This window comes from Pan troglodytes, chromosome 8 (assembly GCF_028858775.2).
Source record: "Pan troglodytes isolate AG18354 chromosome 8, NHGRI_mPanTro3-v2.0_pri, whole genome shotgun sequence".
NCBI classification, from domain to species: Eukaryota; Metazoa; Chordata; class Mammalia; order Primates; family Hominidae; genus Pan; species Pan troglodytes.
The window spans coordinates 139,085,654-139,106,233 of NC_072406.2; the positions used below are offsets into that span (position 1 = coordinate 139,085,654).

A 20,580-nucleotide genomic window follows, 5' to 3' on the forward strand; every position below is an offset into this window, starting at 1 on the left:
AGGCCTTGTAGACAAGTGGGGCAGTCGGAGGCGGAGGGAGGAAGGATTTTCAGCTGCAGAGGAGCGTGTGGCAGGCCTGGCAGGGCAGGTGGAGCCAAGGAGGGTGAGGGGGCTGAGATGAGATGGAAAGATGGGTTGTGTGCTGGAGAAATGAGCCATCATTCAGAATCCTCGGCGAAATGGTCCCAGACTTTGGAGTGAGAGTTCAGGAAGGTAACTGATGGTGGAGAGAAGGGAAGACAGTTTGTACATCTCACCGAGGGGTGATGAAGTCTTGGGCCAGGCAGTGTGGAGTGGTGAGATAGCCTGGGAGGGAAGTCCCAGGATCCCAGGGCTGCCATCAGCTCACTGTGTACCTTGAGCCAGTCACAACGCCCCTGTAGACCTCTGTTTTCATCTGTGAAGTGGGCTGATGGGCACACCCCTGTAGACCTCTGTTTTCATCTTTGAAGTGGGCTGATGGGCTTAGTATGTTTTTTCTCAAGTGAGAGTAGTCAAGTTGGTTTTTTTGCTTTTCCCTGAATGGGTGGTACAGTTCATTAAATGTTTTCTCTGCATCAGTTGAGATGATATAATAATTGTATGTATTTATGGGGTACACCTTCATGTGGTACATATGAAGTATGGTGATCAGATTAGGGTAATTAGCATGTCTCTCATCTTAAACATTTATCATTTCAGTGTCTTCCTTCCAGCCATTTGAAACTGTACGGTATATTATGGTTAACTATGGTCATCCTAAGGAGCTATAGATCACTAGAACTTAATTCTCCTATCTAGCTGTAATTTCGTATCCTTTAGCAAATTTCTCCTGTCCCCACTTCCCCCTACTCTTCTTAGGCTCTAGTATCCTCTGTTCTCCTTTTTACTTCTATAAGCTCAGTTTTTTTTAGCTTCCATCTATGAGTGAGAACATGTGGTGTTTAACTTTCTGTTCCTATCATATTTCACTTAATGTCCTCCAATTCCATCCATGTTGTTGGGAATGACAAGATTCTATTTTTTTTAGTGGCTGAATTGTATTTCATTATGTATATATACCACATTTTTTGGCATCCCTTCATTTGTTGTTGGACGCCTATGTTGATTTTCTTTATTCATCTGTGTGGGACACCTAGGTTGATTGCGTATCTTGGGTATTATGAATAGTGCTGCAAGAACCTTGGGGTTGCAGATGTGTCTCTGATACACTGATTTCCTTTCCTTTGGATACATGCCCAGTGGCGGGATTGCTGGGTCGTGTGGTGGTTTTATTTGTAGTTTTTTTAAGGAACCTTCATATTGTTGTCTATAATGGCATATTCCCACTGAGTGTCTAACAGTTCCCTTATCTCTGCACCTCACTGGCATTTGTTATTTTTTTGTCTTCTTGATACTAACTATCCTAACTGGGGTGAGATAATACCTCATGGTGGTTTGGTTTGCATTTTCCTGGGCAGCTTTTTTATAGACAATCAGGAGACTGAACAGAGGTGATCGCAGTACCTTTTTAGGTCTCTGATAAGGCACAGCTGCATGAGGCATGAGTGCAGGCTGTTAATTTTTTATTTTAGGGAAAAGATCCACTCACTGTGGGCTGCTGCACTCTCTCCTAGAAAAAGAAAAAAACAAAAAACCAAAACATCATCCAAGCAAAGAACTTGGCGCTTGGTTTATCTCTGTCTCTTTTCCCACTTAACATCTCACACAATGTGTCCAGCTTCTACACTGGAGTCTGCTGTCCAGGGTTGAGAAATTCGTGTGGACCTGAAGATGCTTATTGGCAGCCAGGCCATTATAAAAGGAAGATGGACTTGACCAGGGAGAATGTAGTAGGCATTCAGCCCACCACCCAGAGGGAGGCTGGTGCCACCCTTGCCAGGATGTGAATGGGACGCCATGAGCCTGTTCTCTATGGAGTTGTTCCCAGACCCTAACAGATCAGAAAATTGAAGAAGCAAAACTGAGCGATCAGCAAAAAGGCCACCATCTTTGTAGTACGTCATACGTCAGGTGACATCATCTTAAATCAGATGCCATTTGTCATCCTCATCCTTCTTAAAGGAGACAAGAAGTCGTTGCCCTCACCCCCTAAGAAGGGGCAACTGTGAAAGGCCAAATAATCAGAATAAAGGATAGCCTCTTACATTACATACTTTTGGATTCATTTAAAAAAATTCCCTACATGGTTCTTGTTTTTCTCATGTCACTCAAGAATTGGGAACCACAGCCCTGGACTTGTCTGGGTTTAGGTGCCTGCAGTGGAGACCCCAGTTCCAGAGTCAATCAGTGAACCACAAAGTACCACTTTCAAATTGCTTTTCACACACCTCCTTGTACTAATTTCCTATTGCTGCTGTGACGAATTGCCACAAACTCAGGGGCTAAAACACGAGATTCAGTGTCCTAAAGTGTAGGTGTCAGTGGCCCATGCTCCCACGGGGCTGTGGGGGAGTCTGCGCTTCCTCACCGCTTCCAGCTTCCAGAGGCCACTGTGTTCCTCGGCTTGTTTTGCCTCTTTGTTGCATCTCTTTGACCTCCTCTCCTTCTGACTCTGACCCTCCCGTCTTCCTCTTATAAGGACCTTTGTGATTACATTGGGCCCACCTGGATTGATCCAGGATTAACGCTCATCTCAAGATCCTAATTTTTTCTTTTTGTTTTTGAGACGGAGTCTCGCTCTGTTGCCCAGGCTGGAGTGCAATGGTGCGATCACGGCTCACTGCAACCTCTGCCTCCTGGGTTCAAGCGATTCTCTTGCCTCAGCCTCCCGAGTAGCTGGGATTACAGGTGCGCACCACCACGCCCGGCTATTTTTCTTGTAATTTTAGTAGAGACGGGGTTTTGCCTTGATAGCTAGGCTGGTCTCGAACTCCTGGCCTCAAGTGATCTGCCTGCCTCAGCCTCCCAAAAGTAATCCCCCCAAAGTGTTGAGATTACAGGCATGAGCTGCCACACCCGGCCAAGATCCTGAATTTCATCACCCTCGCAGTGCCCCTGTGGCCGTGAAAGCCTTTGGAGTCGTCTTTGGAGGGCTGTTACTCTATCTGCATCCTTCCGCTCCTCTCTCCTACTCCCTTGTCAAATACCCTTGCAAGGCTGTCTTTTAATTTGTCTTCATATATGGGATTATTTAATCATTAGTCCTAAAATAAACAAAGGGCTAGGGGCTGGGCATCTGGGGTTGTGATCTTGACTGGGTTGCATGATTTGGGGCCATGTGCATAACCCCTGAGGCTCTTTTTTTTCTTACCTACAAAATCATGGGTTGTCTGGCTCATTTCACAGTTAAATTTGAAGTTTCCATATCCATGTATGAGATTTTAATCACTGCTTTCCACTGTCTGCTTTAGGGATTGGGGAGTAGGGTATTTAGAGGTGAAACAGGAAGAAAGGAATTATGTGTATGTGCTTTACAAATTCACATGTGCTTGAATGTATTTACCCTTGATGTGCTCATTTTATTTCATTTTTATGATTTTTGACGTGTTTATTTTTTCCCACATCTAGAACAGAATAGGTGTGCTGGCAGGGATGCTGTTAAGAACTGTGATAAATGCATTTATGGTTCCTGAAGGTTTACAAATACGGTCATGCTGAGCTGGGGAAGTCCAGCTTCTGCCCTGGGCTTCCTTCACGTGATGCAGTTATTTCGTGTTAAAGATTCACTGTAAAATGCCAGATAAACTTAATAACTACTAATAACCATCTTTGTCAGTTGAGGACACTTAAATTTTATGAATTTTGGGGAAAATATAGGAAGATACCTGAGGAAATAGAATTTTCAATATCATAGGTCTAGCTTTTGATATTACAGAATTTTTGTGCACATGTGGCAATGTGCTTGCTTTGGCTTTCTAAAAAGAATTCAGGTAGCGGTAGACATCTTGATAGCAGTAAAAAAATACAACCAAAAGGAAGGCCTTCACCGTTACCTGAGTGTTCACCATGGACCCCATTGTGCCAGATCCAACAGGGGCATCATTTTCTCTAAGACACAAAACACACACACAATTCTACGAGGTCAGTATCCGGTCCTTATTTTGGCCATTGAAAACCTGAAGATAGAGCAGGTCGTTTGCCAGAGGGCAGGCACCCAGGGGCTCGGGGAGAGGTGCTGCCCTACCCACTTTAGCTGTCTGTAGAGACCATGAACGTGAACACCAGGAGGCTGCGTGCGCCTGAAATTCTGGACTTTACAGCCTGAGGTGCAGTTCAGGCAGCTCAGGTTTATGGAGGCCATTCCTTGTACAGCTAAGCACCTTCCTGTCCTTGGAGGTGTGGGCAGGAAATGTTGAAAGGTGGGTGGCTCTGCCCTCCGGTGGCTTTTCTTTAGTTGGGGATGTCTTAACACACACATCTGAAATAAGACTGGCTCATGCAGAACAAGAGATGGGAAGCTTTGCGTGGTGCCAGGGCTGTTTGGAGGAGCGGAGTTAAAAGATCACACACAGACTTGGGTCTGGCTTTCGTGATGAGGTGCACCCAGTGGGAAGGCCCAGCTGGCGAGGGAGAAGTTGGTACCCAAAGATGTGGGCTGGACTGGCTTCTTTCCTTCAAGGGCCCAGGGAAGGGAGTGTGTGGTGGGAAGGTATGGTGGCCCGTGCTTGCCAGAGGAGTTTGCACATGACATGGTTTAATTTTAGAGAATTTTAGAGGTGTGCCACAATGCAGGTGCCTTTTGTGCATAGCCTCGCCTGGCTGGGCTGTGCAGGGTGGATGGATGAGAGCTTTGATCCGGGATTTTGAAGATGAGTTTTATATTGAATGCTATATCCTTTTAGGTAGAGGCTGTTGGGTAGGAGGAATATTAATATATATTTTTTTAAATTGAGAGTGGGCTAGTCGAATACTTTTTGGGCCTTAAACACTTTGTAGCATCCTTTTTACACCTGTGACTGCTGCCTTTATTCCATAATGCATGAGCAAAAGTGTGGTTGGAATTTAATGGTGTGACTTTTTAGGGGCTTATGTAGGAGCAATATGATCCTTTTGCAAAATAGGAACAGCTTTATGTCAGGATAAACATGGGATTTCAGACATTTCTTGCTTATCATTGTCAGTTTTAAGGATTTCTTCTAACACAGGACATATTTTTGTCTACTGTGATTATAAAATCTATTGGCTTAATATCAACATTGCTATATGATAATTTTTTTATTAATTTGGTTTCCAAAGAATATTCACTCCATGTGCAATTGATTCATAGGCAAATAAAAATCTATTAGTGGAAATAAAAGATAGTATTGAAGTGTCAATCAAAATGCTGTTAACAGTGTCTTCTTATGTCACTTATGGTCATCTGGTGTCGTGGGTAGTTATGAATTTCTCCTCCTTAAACTATTGACCCTTTATATTTGTCTGAAAGAAAAGGTCACTTCTGTGGGTATCAGAGAGGATGATGCAGGCAGCGACTGAATGCATTTCAATATTAAAAACAACAACATTAAAACAAGCCAACACGACTCAGCATGGTCACTTCTATCTTTACTATTACTAATATATTTCCCCTTTTTTCATCACAGCTTTTTATAACTATGATGCCAGAGGAGCGGATGAACTTTCTTTACAGATCGGAGACACTGTGCACATCTTAGAAACATATGAAGGTGCGTATGCATCTTGGTATCTTTTCTCTTACATGTTTGGGCAGATGGCACACCTTCTCAGTGCCTGCTGGGCAAAGCATTCCTCTGTTACAGACACATAAGACAGTCATGCTTCCTTCTCAGGCTCCCTTTTCTTGCAGATGGATACTGTTTCAGGTAAGGGTAGTAGTGAGGCTGTTGTTTAATACTTTATGAAGGTGAACTTAAAACTGAAATTCCCATTTTTAAACTCATTGGCTCCTTATTTTCAAGCATGTGTAAATCTTTTTTTTTTTTTTTTCCTTTTGAGACAGAGTCTTGCTCTGTCGCACAGGTTGGAGTGAGGTGGTGTAATCTCAGCTCACTGCAACCTCTGCCTCCCAGGTACAAGTGACTCTCATGCTTTAGCCTCCCGAGTAGCTGGGATTACAGGTGCCCACCACCATGCCTGGCAAATTTTTTTGTATTTTTAGTAGAGACTGCATTTCACCCTGTTGGTCAGGCTGGTCTCGAACTCCTGACCTCAAATGATCTGCCCACCTCAGCCTCCCAAAGTACTGGGATTACAGGTGTGGTCCACTCTGCCTGGCCAAGTGTGTATAAATCTTGATTGTTAACAGTTGACCACTTGATAAAAAATAGGTTTAAGATAGTTTACTTCGTTGTTTTGAGACAGGGTCTTGCTCCATCATGCAGGTTGGAGTGCAGTGGCACAATCAGAGCTCACCGCAGGCAGCCTCCCCCTCTTGGGCTCAAGCAGTCTTCCCACCTCAGGCTCCCAAGTAGCTGGGACTACAGGTGCATGCTGCCACACTCAGCTAATTTTTATATTTTTTGTAGAGACAGGATTTCACCATGTTGCCCAGGCTGGTCCTGAACTCCTGAGCTCAAGTGATTTGCCTGCCTCAGCCTCTCAGAATGCTGGAATTACAGGCGTGAGCCACTGTGCCTAGCCTGCTTCATTGTTTTGATGTGTTTGATGTGAACTAAGATTTTTTCTTTTAATGTCCTCACTTAGATTTGTTAGCAGTATGTCTCAGAGGAACCCCAATTTTCATCCTTTCCTTTTTTTTTAAACCTGTAATCCCCATTTTCTTGGGATGAACAGAGATTTATCATAGTTATATGGGATGCCGTCCAATGAAGCAATATTTTTTTTTTGTTTTTTTTGAGACGGAGTTTTGCTCTTGTTGCCCAGGCTGGAGTGCAATGGCGCGATTTTGGCCCACCACAGCCTCTGCCTCCCAGGTTCAAGCGATTCTCCTGCCTCACCCTCCCAAGTAGCTTGGATTACAGGCATGTGCTACTGCACCCACCTAATTTTGTATTTTTAGTAGTGACGGGGTTTCTCCACATTGGTCAGGCTGGTCTCGAACTCCCAACCTCAGATGATTTGCCCGCCTCGGCCTCCCAAAGTGCTAGGATTACAGGCGTGAGCCACTGCGCCCGTCCTGAAGCAATTGTTATAATTATCCAATAAATAAACTATTGGTGACAGTGGTTTTCCAATGTCCTTGGCTTTTCAGACAATTTGTTTTTATATTTTGTGTTTTGCAAATAATTTGAGCAGGCCATATTTCATTTTATGCTGTGGTTATTGTTGCACAGAAGGGAAGAAATGATGGGCTTGATTTTTTAAAGACTGTTCAGATCTGGAGGTTTTGGTGAGATTGTGTTTTCTTATTGTTGTCGGCTTAATTTCCTGCTTGAAAGGGTGGTTCCCATATAGCATATGAAGAAAAAGGATAATTTCAGTAGAAAAACTGCTTTTTCACAGAGGTTTTTTAGCAAAACCCTTCCACATGGGAGGTTGGGGGTGAGAGGGGAAATTGAAGACATCCCGTAGTAATCAGCAAATTGAACTTCCAACTTGAAATCCACTTTACAAGGAATGAAGTATGCCCAGCTTCCTGCTTGAGGCAAACTGTGACCAGCTCCTGGTAGACTCCTCTGAGAAACACAGACCTACTAACAGATCCATGTTCATGGCCCTTATTTCCCCATCTGATGCATGCTGTACCTTCCCTAAAAAAGTCCTGTCTGAAAAAAAAAATCGACTTTAGTGGCCTCTGCGTGGAAGCCAGTGCAGCTCTGCAAAAACCAGCCCCAGCCCTTAAGCGGATGAGTAGTTGTGATGGGGTCTTCTGCTTGTTTTCCGTGTTTACAGCTGACAGTTGTGTTCCCTTATCTCCTCTCAGTATATACTGCATGTGTCTGAGAGGAGACAGAGAGAAATTAAGTAGAGGTTAAGGATCAAACCGCTCATCTCAGACACTTTTCTGATCTGAAGGGAAATGCTCTTGTATCTTTTTTTACTTTTGCTGCCGGTCAGTTGAAGTTGAAATCCTGGTTAATAAACACTGGGCAATGATGTCATTCCTGAATAGTTAATGATTTCCTGTGGCCCCTGGGCCTGTGGAGACTGCATTTTTGTTCTTTGCTTCATAAGAGGAATGCGTGTGTGGTGGTGGTTTTTTTTTTTTTTTGAGATGGAGGCTCGCTCTGTCGCCCGGGCTGGAGTATGGTGGTGCAGTTTCAGCTCACTGCAACCTCTGCCTCCTGGGTTCAAGGGATTCTCCTGCCTCAGCATCCTGAGTAGCTGGGATTGCAGGTGGCCACCACCATGCCCAGCTGAGGAATGTGTTTTTTAAACAGTGGACTCCTCGGGCATGTCAGTGGTCCTTGTAATACGTGTAACTTCAAAAATATCTGATTGCAGGCATTTGACTTTTTGGCTGACATCATGATAAGAGATCTACAGTGAACATTAATTTTCTGGGCTAGTCATTCTTTCTAGATTCTGATGAAAATATTTCAGTCTTTGTAAAGGCTCTTTAGCATAAAATGAATTTCCGTTCCTTGACAACTAACTTTTTGGTTTTAATCTGAATCTAATCAGAGAAATGCATTTGGAGAAGTATTAATAGTTTTGACTTTGGGGAGTGTGGTGACTTTTTGTCATTAAATAACAAGAGAATAATGTACTTCCATTTGTTTTCCAATATCTTCTTCTTGTTTTGTCTAAATTTCATGGCTTGTATTAGAGTCTGGCATTTTCTTTTTCTTTCCTTGGCTCTCCTTTTCCTCTAAGATGACTTTTTGGTTTAGCAAGTTTGATTTTCTTTTTTTCTATGATCCTTTCCAGGATATTACAGAGCTTGCTCCAGAGGCTATAATTTCTAGATGATAAATCTTTATTTTAGGGTTCAAAGACTAAATTTACCTTCAAGTTGTGGTTAATTTCTCTTTCTTGAGCTCACGAAGGCTTACAGCATAGAACAAAGAAAATGAGCTTTCTAGCTCATGGTGGAAGTGGAAAGAGCTTTGAGAGCTCATTCGTGCAGACCCCTGCCTTTAAACAATGTCCTATCTCCAGATAGGAGAGGTGAGGCCAGGCCCCAGTGTTGATTGAGTGACTCTTGTCTGGTCAAGGGCGTGCCAATCCTGCTGTCGACTCGTTTCCATAGGGTCCCCAGGGCTTCCATAGGGTCCCCAGGGCTTCCATAGCGTCCCCAGGGTGAGATGCTGCACCAGAGGCAAGCTGCAGGCATTGCCCAAAGTTGAGGAAATTGTCCTTTTGATTCAGCCACATTCAAACTTAATTTATTCAACTCTTTAAAAGGGATAGTGATGCATTTTCTTCTAAAATGACTAGACCGCCATTTTCCTGTGCTGGACTGTGTCCTCCCCGAGTTTGGGACCTGTGTCTTGCCTGTATTTGCCTGTTCCCTGGGTGGATGTCTCTTTTTTTTGGAGCAAGTTGGTTGACTACGTGGAGGCCACTTGCAAGCCGTGCCAGGGAGAAGTTAATTCTGTAACAGCTGTGAATCTTTCTCCTTCCAGCCTCATCCCCTCTTTGCTGTGCCCCAGAGCAGCCAGGTAATCGCTCCGTTCTGTTCTCTCACTCTCCGGTGCAAAACCTCTGCCGGGACATCCTCTCTCCTTCATGCTGAACTCTGTCATGCAGCAGGGTTTGTGGTGTGACCCCTACTTGTCTTAGGGCACTTCCAGTTTCTGAGCTCATGGAGGACAGAGATTGGGTCTAATCTCTTTCTGTATTTGTGGCACCCAGTGTGGTCTCTGGTACATGGTGTGTGGGCTCACTTTGTTGAAGAAGTAGTGCATGCCAAAAATCGTGGGGAGGAAAACCATGATTTTCATTTTGCTTAGGAAGGCCATTAGAAGAGGAATCAACTGCCTATGAACATTATATAAAGACACAAAACTCCTTGCCTTTCATGCCTACTGCTTGGCCCTTCCTCCTCCTGCCTCCCATAGAAAACCTTTCTACTGTGTGTGAAGTGGCCTCTTGTTTGCCTGTGTTCTTGTGCTGTTTGGTGTGCATCTGTTTTTAACAGATATAAGTGTGTCATTATAGTCTTGTTCTGTTTTTTATTTTCCCTGGTGCTCCATTTAAAATGCACTGTGTTCTCTGTGTCCCTTTAGTCCATGGCTCTAACTGCATTGTGTGCACATTTCATGTTTTACTAACTGCCTGCCTCCCCAGGTATGAGCACTTAGGTTGTCCCCGCTTCCCACCACCCAAGATCAAGCTGCCCTGAGCATCCCATGTCTGTCTCACTCTGCAGGGCACACAGATGTCTTTGGGCTGCATTCCCAGGAGGGGTTTGCTGGGTCTCGGGTGTGGACATGTAGACTTTGGATAAGCAGGGCCTGCTTCTCCCAGGCTGGTTGCTGCAGTGGACACTGCCACCCACGGTGACCAGGGGCTTCCTGCATCCTGCAGTGTTCTGCCTTCTACCACTCTTAACTGTGTACTTTTCATTTCTCTGACTATTATTAAACTGAAGCATCTCTTCATACATGTGGAGGTCTTATGGGTTTCTTCTATACATAGTTTATAAACTTTGCTCATTTTCTTTCTTTTCTTTTTTTTTTTTGAGATGGAGTCTTGCTCTATTGCCCAGGCTGGAGTGCAATGGCATGATCTCAGCTCACTGCAACCTCTGCCTCCCTGGTTCAGGTGATTCTCAGCTTCCCGAGTACCTGGTATTACAGGTGCACGCCACCACGCCCAGCCAATTTTTTTTTTTTTTAGTAAAGACGGGGTTTCGCCACGTTGACCAGGCTAGTCTTGGAACTCCAGACCTCAAATGATCTGCCCACTTCGGCTGCCCAAAATACCAGGATGACAGGAGTAAGCCACCACTCCTGGCCTCATTTTCTTACTATACTTAGTTGCTGTCTTTGTCTCTGTATTATTTCCTTATCTATTCTAAGACGTTAATCTTTGTCAGTTTCAGAAAAGAAAGGACATATTGATGTTGAAACTGCAGGGAGACTGTAATAGGATAAAGGATAGTTGTCGAAACTGAGTACACAGCTTTGCATAACTCACTCAACTGACCTTTCTTTTTCCTTTTTGATATACGAGCACTGTGTCATAGATGGGCTTTGATATATGAGCACTGTGTCATAGATGGGCGCTGATACTGGGCCAGCTTATCAAAACCACTGAACTTGACAATATGGCTATCAGGAGATAATCCTTCAAATGTGTGGCTGAAGTCTAGGCATTTTGTATCTGAGGTTCCCCCAATCAGTCTGTTGAGTCTCCAGTCAAGAGAGTGAAATGAGTTCAGTTCGTCATAACTGGGTCTTAGCAAAACCTTTGCCAGAGTCCTGGCAGTTTCTGTTCTCTTTTCTGGATATGCAGAAAACAGCTGTTTAGTAATCCCTTGGGGATTCTGCTCATCTTAACACCATCACTTTCTGGTTCACAATCATCCTTTTCATCCCTGGTTGTGAAAATTTTCACCTTTTGAGAGAGGTGGAGGCCAGTTGCTGCGACAATGGCCTGTTTTCACATCTGTCTGATCTTTGGTTCTGAGGTTTGCCTTTTTAATAGTGTAAAGAAACCCAGTATTTGGTTATTCTCTGGGAATTTACCCAGCTCACGTTTTCCAAGTGCCCTCTGTCACTCTCTGACAGGGTCCTTTGTTCCTATGGGGCAGAGTTGGGATTTGTCTTTAAGCTTTTTTTTTTTGAGATAGAGTCTTGCTCTCTCATCCAGGCTAGAGTGCAGTGGCATGATCTTAGCTCACTGCAACCTCTGCCTCTCGGGTTTAAGCAATTCTCCTGCCTCAGCCTCCTGAGTAGCTGTGATCATAGGGGCTTACCACCATGCTTGGCTAATTTTTATATTTTTTATTAGAGATGGGCTTTCACCATGTTGGCCAGGCTGGTCCTGAACTCCTGACCTCAAGTGATCCACCTGCCTTGGCCTCCCAAAATGCCAGGATTATAGGCGTGAGCCACTGTGCCTGGCCTCTTTGAGCTTTTGATTAGCTTTCCAGAAACTAGATGGCCTGGAGTGACTTCAGAATGTTTGGGAGTAAAAAATCATCCATCTGAACTCACAAATGTTGGGGTGCTTGGAGGCTGGATACTGATGGTAGACCCCTAGGCCTTTGCAGGGGCAGTTCCTGTCCTCAGCCTGAGAGGGGTGCCAGGGGTGTGGCTGGGTCTGGTCCCTTGTTGAAGGGACTCTTCTGTGTGGCATCCATGGCATGCGGATGGTTCGAGTGTGTCTTTCTTTCTGCTCTCACTATTTTCTTTCTCTTGCCACTTGGAAGGAGCGAGAAGTGGAGCCTGGGCCAAACCCAAAGGGCAGGGGTGTCCTGTGCTTGGCCCTGGAGCTTCCTGTGGGTTGAGGGCTGTATTGTTGCTACAGAAGTACTTTGTGAGGTCGTGGCTGCTCCAGGAAAAAGTGCCCTGTCTTGAAGTGGGAGGAAGTTCTCTCTCAATGGGTTTTCTCTTTCGGGGCAGCGAGATGCTGACATGTGCCCTTGGAGAGGTCTTGGTGTAAATCAGGCAGAGGGAGAGTGAAGAAAATGCACACACAAGGAGCCTACTCAGGGCCAGTGGTTGAAAGGACAAGTCCTGCTCTTGGAACTGTGCATCTGAACTTCAAACTGCTGCTTCCGAACCACATGAGATGACGGAGGTGAAGGTGTGGAGGCCCGTGTGTGAAGGTTGCCAGCTGGGCTCCGGGTGCGCTGTTGAAATGCTCTCTGGGAAACCACGTAGTATATCTCCAAAGCCTTAGGCTCACTGAAAAATGCTGGTGACAAACTGACCTCACTGGTTCTGCCAAACAGTGAGTTCTACACATCATGAATGTATTGTGAGGACCCTAACACGTCTCTTTGTACTAACTGTTTCAACTTTGTGTTTGTTTAGGGTGGTACCGAGGTTACACGTTACGAAAAAAGTCTAAGAAGGTAAGTCCTTCTTCTTAAACACAGTGCATGTCTCTTCATAAATCACACCTTGAGAGGAAATCAATTCCATCTCATTTGTGTCTGAGGGTTTTACTTCTATATCTCTTTCTCTGAATTTAAAAAAATATATGCGTAGGAATGTGAACGAGCTTGGATTGTTTTCTTCTGAACAATATGTGTACATAGAAATTGTAGCTTCATCTCTGTGAGTGAATTGCTGGTTTGTGATATAGTGTTGGCCTGTTGTCTTCTGTTCGTGAATTTTGTGTCCTTTTTAGGCCTGTGTGTGTCAGAGAATGATGCGAGTAAAGCGACTTCAGGAAAAAAATTATTTCTCATAGTTGTCAATCTTATGTTGTCCTTAATAACAGATTAGCAAATTTGCAAAGCTCATGCGTGCTGTTTCCCTCTTGCATATAACTGTTTTTACTCTGCCTAAGTCAAGCTGTGAATAAAGGAGTTCTGCTCTCCTAGAGCAGTTTGCATGAGTGGTTGTTTTAATTTCTGAAACTAAGACATGTAATTACACCTCGGATCATTGTGGTGGGCACTCCCGTACACAATTCTGTTGTGGCTTTAACATTCTTAGCTTCACAGAACCTAATTATGGCTCTTCTGTTTCATTCTACGATGTTAAGATTTTGAAGTAACCTCTATTCTAAGCTGTGGTTGGGCTGTCCACGTTACCCGATATGTTTTAATATCTAATTATGTTTGACCCGATATGTTTTAATATCTAATTATGTTTGACGGATGGTTCATTTTACTTTTGTGTCCTAAATTTGCCTCTCATTATCTCCTTATTGGGCTGGACTCTGGATTGTGGTCCTGAGCCTGTAATAAGTCCTCCAAAGTCTAGTGGCCCAAGTGCCAGGGTCCTTCCACTCTGCCTTCCCCAGAGCCCCTAACCCAGGCTTTGCTGAGCAGGTCAGAATGGGTCATCCTCTCGCAACACCAGCACTTGGGAAGGGTCCAGGGTGGTCCCTATGGCAGCCATCCTTTGGCACAGTCATGTCTAATGTGAGAGACAGTGTTAGGAAATCAGTGAGCCAGATCTGCAAATTGGGACCAGGACCTCTTACCTCCACCTTGCCAAACTCAGACTGGGCTACAGGTCTCTACACATCCAGTGACCTATAGCCTTGAAGTTTGCACAAGATCGATTTCAATCCAGTGGATGGTGGAATAGATTTCTCCAAGGAAAGTTCTATTTTCACATTGGTTTTCCCTTCCCCAATCAAGAGTGAATTCCAGCCAGGCCCAAAGATATGCACCTGTAGGCCCAGCTACTTGAGAGACTGAAGTGGGAGGATTGCTTGAGCTCAGGAGATTGAGACCAGCCTCTGCTGGTCATAATGAGTGAGATCTATCCCTAAAAAAATAGTGTGTATCTGCAGATGAAACTCTGAATTTGGGAAAGCTGCAGTTGAAACCTTTAGTAATAAGAGATTAAGATCATGGACTAATATGCCCCTCCCCCATCGCATTCCTACATAGGACACAACTGCCACATCCTGGGCTGGATGTGCCCCAGGCAAGCTGTTCCTTTTTCTTTGAATCTTACTTGGTATTTGTTATCACCTTCCCCAATTTGAGATCTCTTCCATTCCCACAATGCCTCCCGAAACCACAGTATTTCTGCACTACACCTGGGCACCTAGACATCATAACTCATTCATAACTCATCAACACAGTAGAGCTGGGTAGGCCGTAGCTATTTTTCCATCTAAGATCTCCACTGGTAGATGAATAAATCCAAGCTTTACAGAGATTATAAATTTGTAAGGGGCCTCCTAGGCAGTAGCAGAAAAGGGATGTGGGCCCTAGGAATCCTGGCACCACGTGTCTGTAAACAACTTTCCTGTAGTTATAAGTGTGCAGTTGATCAGGGGTGGTGCTGAGCAGGCCCAGCGGAAGTTGCGCATTTCAAACCTGCAGGTGTGTCCAGCCTCACTCAGTCATTATCCTTCCTGTGGCTTCATGATTCTCCAGTGGGTTTGCTGAGATTGAGGGTTGTCTCCGCCTGTGGACATGGACAAGACTGGGACTGGTTTTTTGTTTTTCTCCCCCATCTGGGTGGACACCTATTGCTATCATGGAAAGAAACCCAGGAGGGTGTACCTGGGATTTGGAGGTGTCCCGGATAACCAGGACCTGAACACAGCAACCCAGCGTTGGGTCCCTTCAGACTTTTGTTTTTTTTTAAGTTAATGTTTTATTTTTTTGGAGACAGGGTCTCACTTTGTGGCTCAGACTGAGTGCGGTGGCATGATCATAGATCACTGCCACCTCAACTTCCTGGGCTCAAGGTATTCTCCTCCCTCAGCCTCCCAAGTAGCTGGGACTACAGGTGCACACCACCAGGCCTAACTAATTTGTAAAAAAAATTTCGGCAGAGAAAGCGTCTCACCATCTTGCCCTGGCTGTTGGTGAGCTCCTAGGCTCCTAGGCTGAAGTGATCCTCTCACCTTGGCTTCCCGAAGTGCTGGTTGCAGGTGTGCACCTCTGAGCCTGGCCCAGTCTTGTTTGTTGCTCAGCCTCTGACTCTCTGCCTGACGCCTTCCCTCTCTGTGATAATTCTTCTTTATATGGAATTTGGCCACTTTCCTTGTTGGCAGAAGCAACATGAATCATTGGTGCCTGCTAGACCAGTTCAGCCCCCTGCCTGCCCCCTGCCCACCCCCTGGCCTTCCCAAACTTGATTAGTAGCTTGTTTTCTGCATCATTCAGGGCTGAATGCCGGGGAAACCCATGCAGAAGCTTCCATTCCCACAACAGGTGCCTTGAAGCCACAGGGGTGCCACTTTATCCATTTCTGCTGCATGCACTAAATCTCATGCAGGAAGCGGTAGCTGGGTTGCGTTGCACTGCCCAAGACCCCAGCCCTGTTGCCTCTTTTCTTACCTTTGCTTTATTCCAGTAAGGGAGTTATTTTGCTTGCTCAGAAAGCAGGACCCTAAGTTTTTTTTTTTTTTTTCCTGAGGCAGAGTCTTGCTCTGTCACCCAGGCTGGAGTGCAGTGGCAGGATCTCTGCTTACTGCAACCTACACTTCCCGAGTTCAAGCGATTCTCCTGCCTCAGCCTCCTGAGTAGCTGGGATTACAGGTGCCCACGACCACACCCGGCTATTTTTGTATTTTTAGTAGAGATGGGGTTTCACCATGTTGGCCAGGCTGGTCTTGAACTCCTGACCTCAAGTGATCCACACACCTGAGCCTCCCAAAGTGTTGGGATTACATCGTACCTGGCCTCGGACCCAAACTCTTGATAAAGCTCTTTCTGGCACTTCACAGAATGTGCCTGAGGCTGAATGTGCTGTTGAGAAACTCTCCCCAGGCTTCATTCTCTTGGGCTCACATGTGCATTGCACTTGAGGGAGGTTGGCCAGCTTATCAGCAGAAGCTAGGGTGTACCCCCAGGTGTTGTGCAGATTGGGCGAAATTCCACATGTCTTCCTGTATTTTACCAGAGGGCCCCCCTGTTGGGGAGGTCTCTGAGAAAGTCCCTGTGGGTCTGGGTACATGGTCAGTGCACAAGGGATAATTGGTGATGTAAACCAACTTTCATCATTTTGAAAGAGGAGACCAATATCAAAAATTGCTTTTGAGACATCCATTGGCCTTTGTTCTGCCTGCATTGAGGCCAAAAAGGTGTGATCTATGGAGCAGCCTGCAAATTGCCTGTATCTTTGTGGACTTTTTCCTTTGCAAGTGTGTTGCCTGTTTGCTTCTAAGACATCGGCAGACTCTGCAATACAAGCCGAATGAGTTGCCGTCTTTTCCACTTCTTTGTGTTTTCTTTGATATGTTAAGACTTAAAAAATTAAGAGCGATCTAGCCACCCCTCACCCCACCTTTTTGGGAACTATTGTTTGATTTACATTCAGCAATCCTATTGATAATAAAAGCTACTGTTTTTTTTTTTTTTCTCCCAAAGGGTATATTTCCTGCTTCATATATTCATCTTAAAGAAGCGATAGTTGAAGGAAAAGGGTGAGTCTGGTCTTGATGTTTAAATGAAGAATTTCAAGTACTATATTTGGCCTTGCTGCTCTTTTGTACGATGGCGTAATATGAGAGGGTCAAAACAATGGGTGTGATTGACTCCTGGGGGACAGGAGTTTTGGGGAGAGAAAGGGGACTTGTGATTCAGAGTTGTGTTTAACATGGCTTTGATCCTTTACGGAGTCTGAAGTCAGCACCATACTTGGCAGTCACTGTCCTTGAACCTGGGGTCCCTATTGGAAAACATTCGCCCTGGTGCTCTGTGCTTCCTCTGTGAGCTACTGACTTCATTTGGCAGAGACTCCAAAGCCCCCCAGCTCTGAGTCCCCTTTTTTTTTTGGGAAGACATTGCAGGCTGTGATATAAATGGAGTTTAGGGTGAAGCAACAGTTGTTAAATTGGGACATGCACGAGTTTACATTTTGTCTAATTGTGATGTATGTTTCCTAGAGGTCATAAAACTGATGTATAAGATCATTAAAAGGACATTTCTAGAACAGGAACCCATTAGGCAGGAATGGCAAATGAATAACCAGGTGTGAACTTGGAAGAAGGAACATTAAAATGTTTTCTTTTTTTGTCTCTGCTACATCTTCACACTCAGTTAAATATGTAAATTACAAAATTACTAATCATATGATTACTGCATAATGACATCTCTTTGGCTGATTACAAAATTGCCTTTCCAAGCACTGTACTTTTAACATACGAAAAGAACCGTTCAGGTTCCATAGTTCCATGAAGCATACTTAAAGTGAAGAAAATAATTTAGAGGCGTGAATGATGATGACCTGCAATATGGTACTTTTTAGACAGATAAAGTGTTTTGTATGCAAAGTTTTAAAGGGAAGAAAAAGAAAGTTGAGACTTTTACTCTGTGGAAGTAACTGGATCAAGTGTGCATTTAGTGTACTTTATATCTGCATTAGAATCCTTATACAGGGCAGACTGTGTATGATTATTTAAAAAGCACTTTGATATATACAAAAGAATATATGTAAAATGTAATTATGAAGCATGATAATAAAGTGAACAACAGGTTATTCTGAGTCTCAATAAGTAGAGTCACACCTAACCAGACAGGCAGACAGAGACACATTTGGTTCCTGTTCCTGGGCCTTCTGCTCCAAGGTGCCCCACTGTGGGCAAATGCATAGAGCTATGGTGAAATGAACAGTTTAGAAACAATTTCCCTGCTGTTGCTTTGGGTTCCCTGTGATTGTTCCCCACACTCTTTTCATGGCTCTATCTGTCTCTCTTGCCACGGCCACTCAAGCCCAGCTGCCCAACAGCTCCTTCCCTGAAGAACCCCGGCCTTCAGACTTGACAGGTGATCTCATCCCTCTTCTTTTCCTCCAGGTTGTTGTAGACTTCCACCGTCCCTTCTTCTCCTGGTCCTTTCCCCTTTCTAGTGCCAGTGTGGGACATGCTTTCATCCCATCTCTGCCTGCCTTCTTGCTCTCCAAGTTTATTGTCCTGTCTCTCTTGCAGAGTCTGTCTCTTTCAGGATCTGTCTCTTGCTGGTCTCTTGCATGATCGTTCTCATATGGCCTCTGTCTTGCAGGCTGCCTTGTAAGCCTCTCTTTCTTGCATGAGCTCTCTCTTGCATGATCTGTCTTTTGCAGGCTCTGTCTTTCTTTTACAGGCTCTGTCTTTCTCTTGCAGGCTCTGTCTTTCTCTTGCAAAGCTCTCTCTCATGTGATCTCTCTCACAGTATCTTGCTTGCATTGACTCTCGTGAAGGATCTCTTTTGCTTTGTCTCTCTTCTTTCTGGATGCTGACTTCACTCATTCTCAGACATCCCAAATGATTACTCTATGCCTGTTACCACTGATTCTGTACCTATTCCCCCATAACCAAAGCAATTCCCATTTTGTCCTCCATGCTTTTCCCAGTACTGACATGGTTAGCAATGCCTCCTTATGTCCAGACCTCACAGTGTCTTCTCATCCTCCGCCTCTGGAGCTCCACTGCAGCCTTGGACACGTTGGTCCCTGCTTCACTGAAAGCCCCTCTTAACGCCGATACCCTCATCCTCTTCTTGTTATGCTGACCTACTGCTCAGGCATGTCACCTTCTCCTCTGTCCTGTGTCTGCTACTCTGAGGGTGCTGTCCTAGCCGTCTCCTATTTCTTTGTTGCCCCTCCCTGATTGACATGGCCTCTGTTGCGTTCCCCTCTTCAGATGATCTGTCTCTATGGGTGATGCTCACATCGGGACCACCAGCCCTGACTTTTGTCTCTTCACCCCTCATTCAGTTAGGCAGCCAAGTAACTAATGAGAATCATCCCCACTATTGGGTGAGCATCTGCTATGTCCCATTCATTCTCTTTTCCAAAAAAATTATTATTATTTTTATTTTGTATTGTGTATTTTTATTTTTTGAGAGGGAGTCTTGCTCTGTCACCCAGGTTGAAGTGCAGTGGCGAGATCTTGGCTCACTGCAACCTCTGCCTCCAGGTTCAAGTGATTCTCCTGCCTTAGCCTCCCCAGTGGCTGGGACTACAGGTATTCACCACCATGCCCAGCTAATTTTTGTGTTTTTTTTTTTCAGTAGAGATGGGGGTTTCACCATGGTGGCCAGGCCGGTCTTGAACTCATGACCTTAAGTGATCTGCCCGCCTTGGCCTCCCAAAGTGCTGGGATTACAGATGTGAGCCACTGCACCCGGCCAAAAAATTATTTTTAGATTTGACAAAAAAAAAATTATATGTATTTATGGTGTACAACATGATGTTTTGAAGTATGTATACATTGTGGGATGGCTAAATCAAACTAACTATGTGTGCATTACCTTACATACTTATCATTTATTTGTAGTGAGAACACTTAAAATCTACTCTCAGCAATTTCGAGTATACAATACATTGCTATTGACTGTAGTCACCTTGGTGTAGGATAGTAGGCCTGTTGAACTTATTCCTCCTATCTAACAGAAACTCGGTGTCCCTTTGACCCATCATTTCCTCACTCCGCTATGTCCCATTCATTCTTTTTTTTTTTTTTTTTGAGATGAAGTCTTGCTCTGTTGCCCAGGCTGGAGTGCAGTAGCATGATCTCCGCTCACTGCAACCTCCGCCTCCTGCGTTCAAGCGATTCTCCTGTCTCAGCCTCCCGAGTAGCTGGGATTACAGGCGCACGCCACCATGACTGGCTAATTTTTGTATTTTTAGTAGAGACAGGGTTTCACCACGTTGGCCAGGCTGGCCTTGAACTCCTGACCTCACGTGCTCTACCCGCTTTAGCCTCCCGAAGTGTTGTGATTACAGGCGTGGAGCCCCATTCATTCTTAAAGATGCTCTGCCTTGATGCTCTTTCCCTCAGTCTTGCCAGCAGCTCTATGAGGCAGGCATTATTGGGGTTACATATTCTTGAACACTGGCAGGTAACAAGGTGGTAACAAAGGTAAGACAATAAAGCCAGATCAAATGCGTTAATGCCAGCTGGCACGTTAATCCCAGGGATCCACTGGGCCTACCAGAAGGGAGGAACCTAAGGCGGAACCAGAACCAACAGCAGGACATGGTGCATGCACTGAGGCCCTATTCACATGGTGGAAGGGAGGTCATTGAGCTCCAAGCTTCTCATAGCCAGTGTGAGGAGCACCAGTGGACTCAACCCAGGATCCGTAAGATGAAAACAGCCCAGTCGTTGTTGCAGATCCTCATACTGTGAGTGGAAGGAAATTTCTGCCTGCAGAGTTTATAGGGATGACACCTTAGCATGTAATGAACCGCATTTCCATCAGCATCCTTACTGGGAAAC

At 44.9% G+C, this 20,580-nt stretch overlaps 1 protein-coding gene across 7 annotated transcripts in view; it reads left to right on the top strand.

Annotated features, from left to right (window-relative positions):
- The window catches only part of DOCK1 (dedicator of cytokinesis 1), a 585,238-nt gene that overhangs the window by 59,413 nt on the left and 505,245 nt on the right, over positions 1-20,580 (top strand). For all 7 annotated transcript variants that reach the window (XM_054659991.2, XM_054659996.2, XM_063782260.1 and 4 more), the window contains 3 exons: positions 5,505-5,588; positions 12,771-12,811; positions 16,748-16,803. In XM_054659991.2, the coding sequence (XP_054515966.1) occupies positions 5,505-5,588; positions 12,771-12,811; positions 16,748-16,803 (181 nt within the window). The remainder of the gene's footprint in view (positions 1-5,504; positions 5,589-12,770; positions 12,812-16,747; positions 16,804-20,580) is intronic.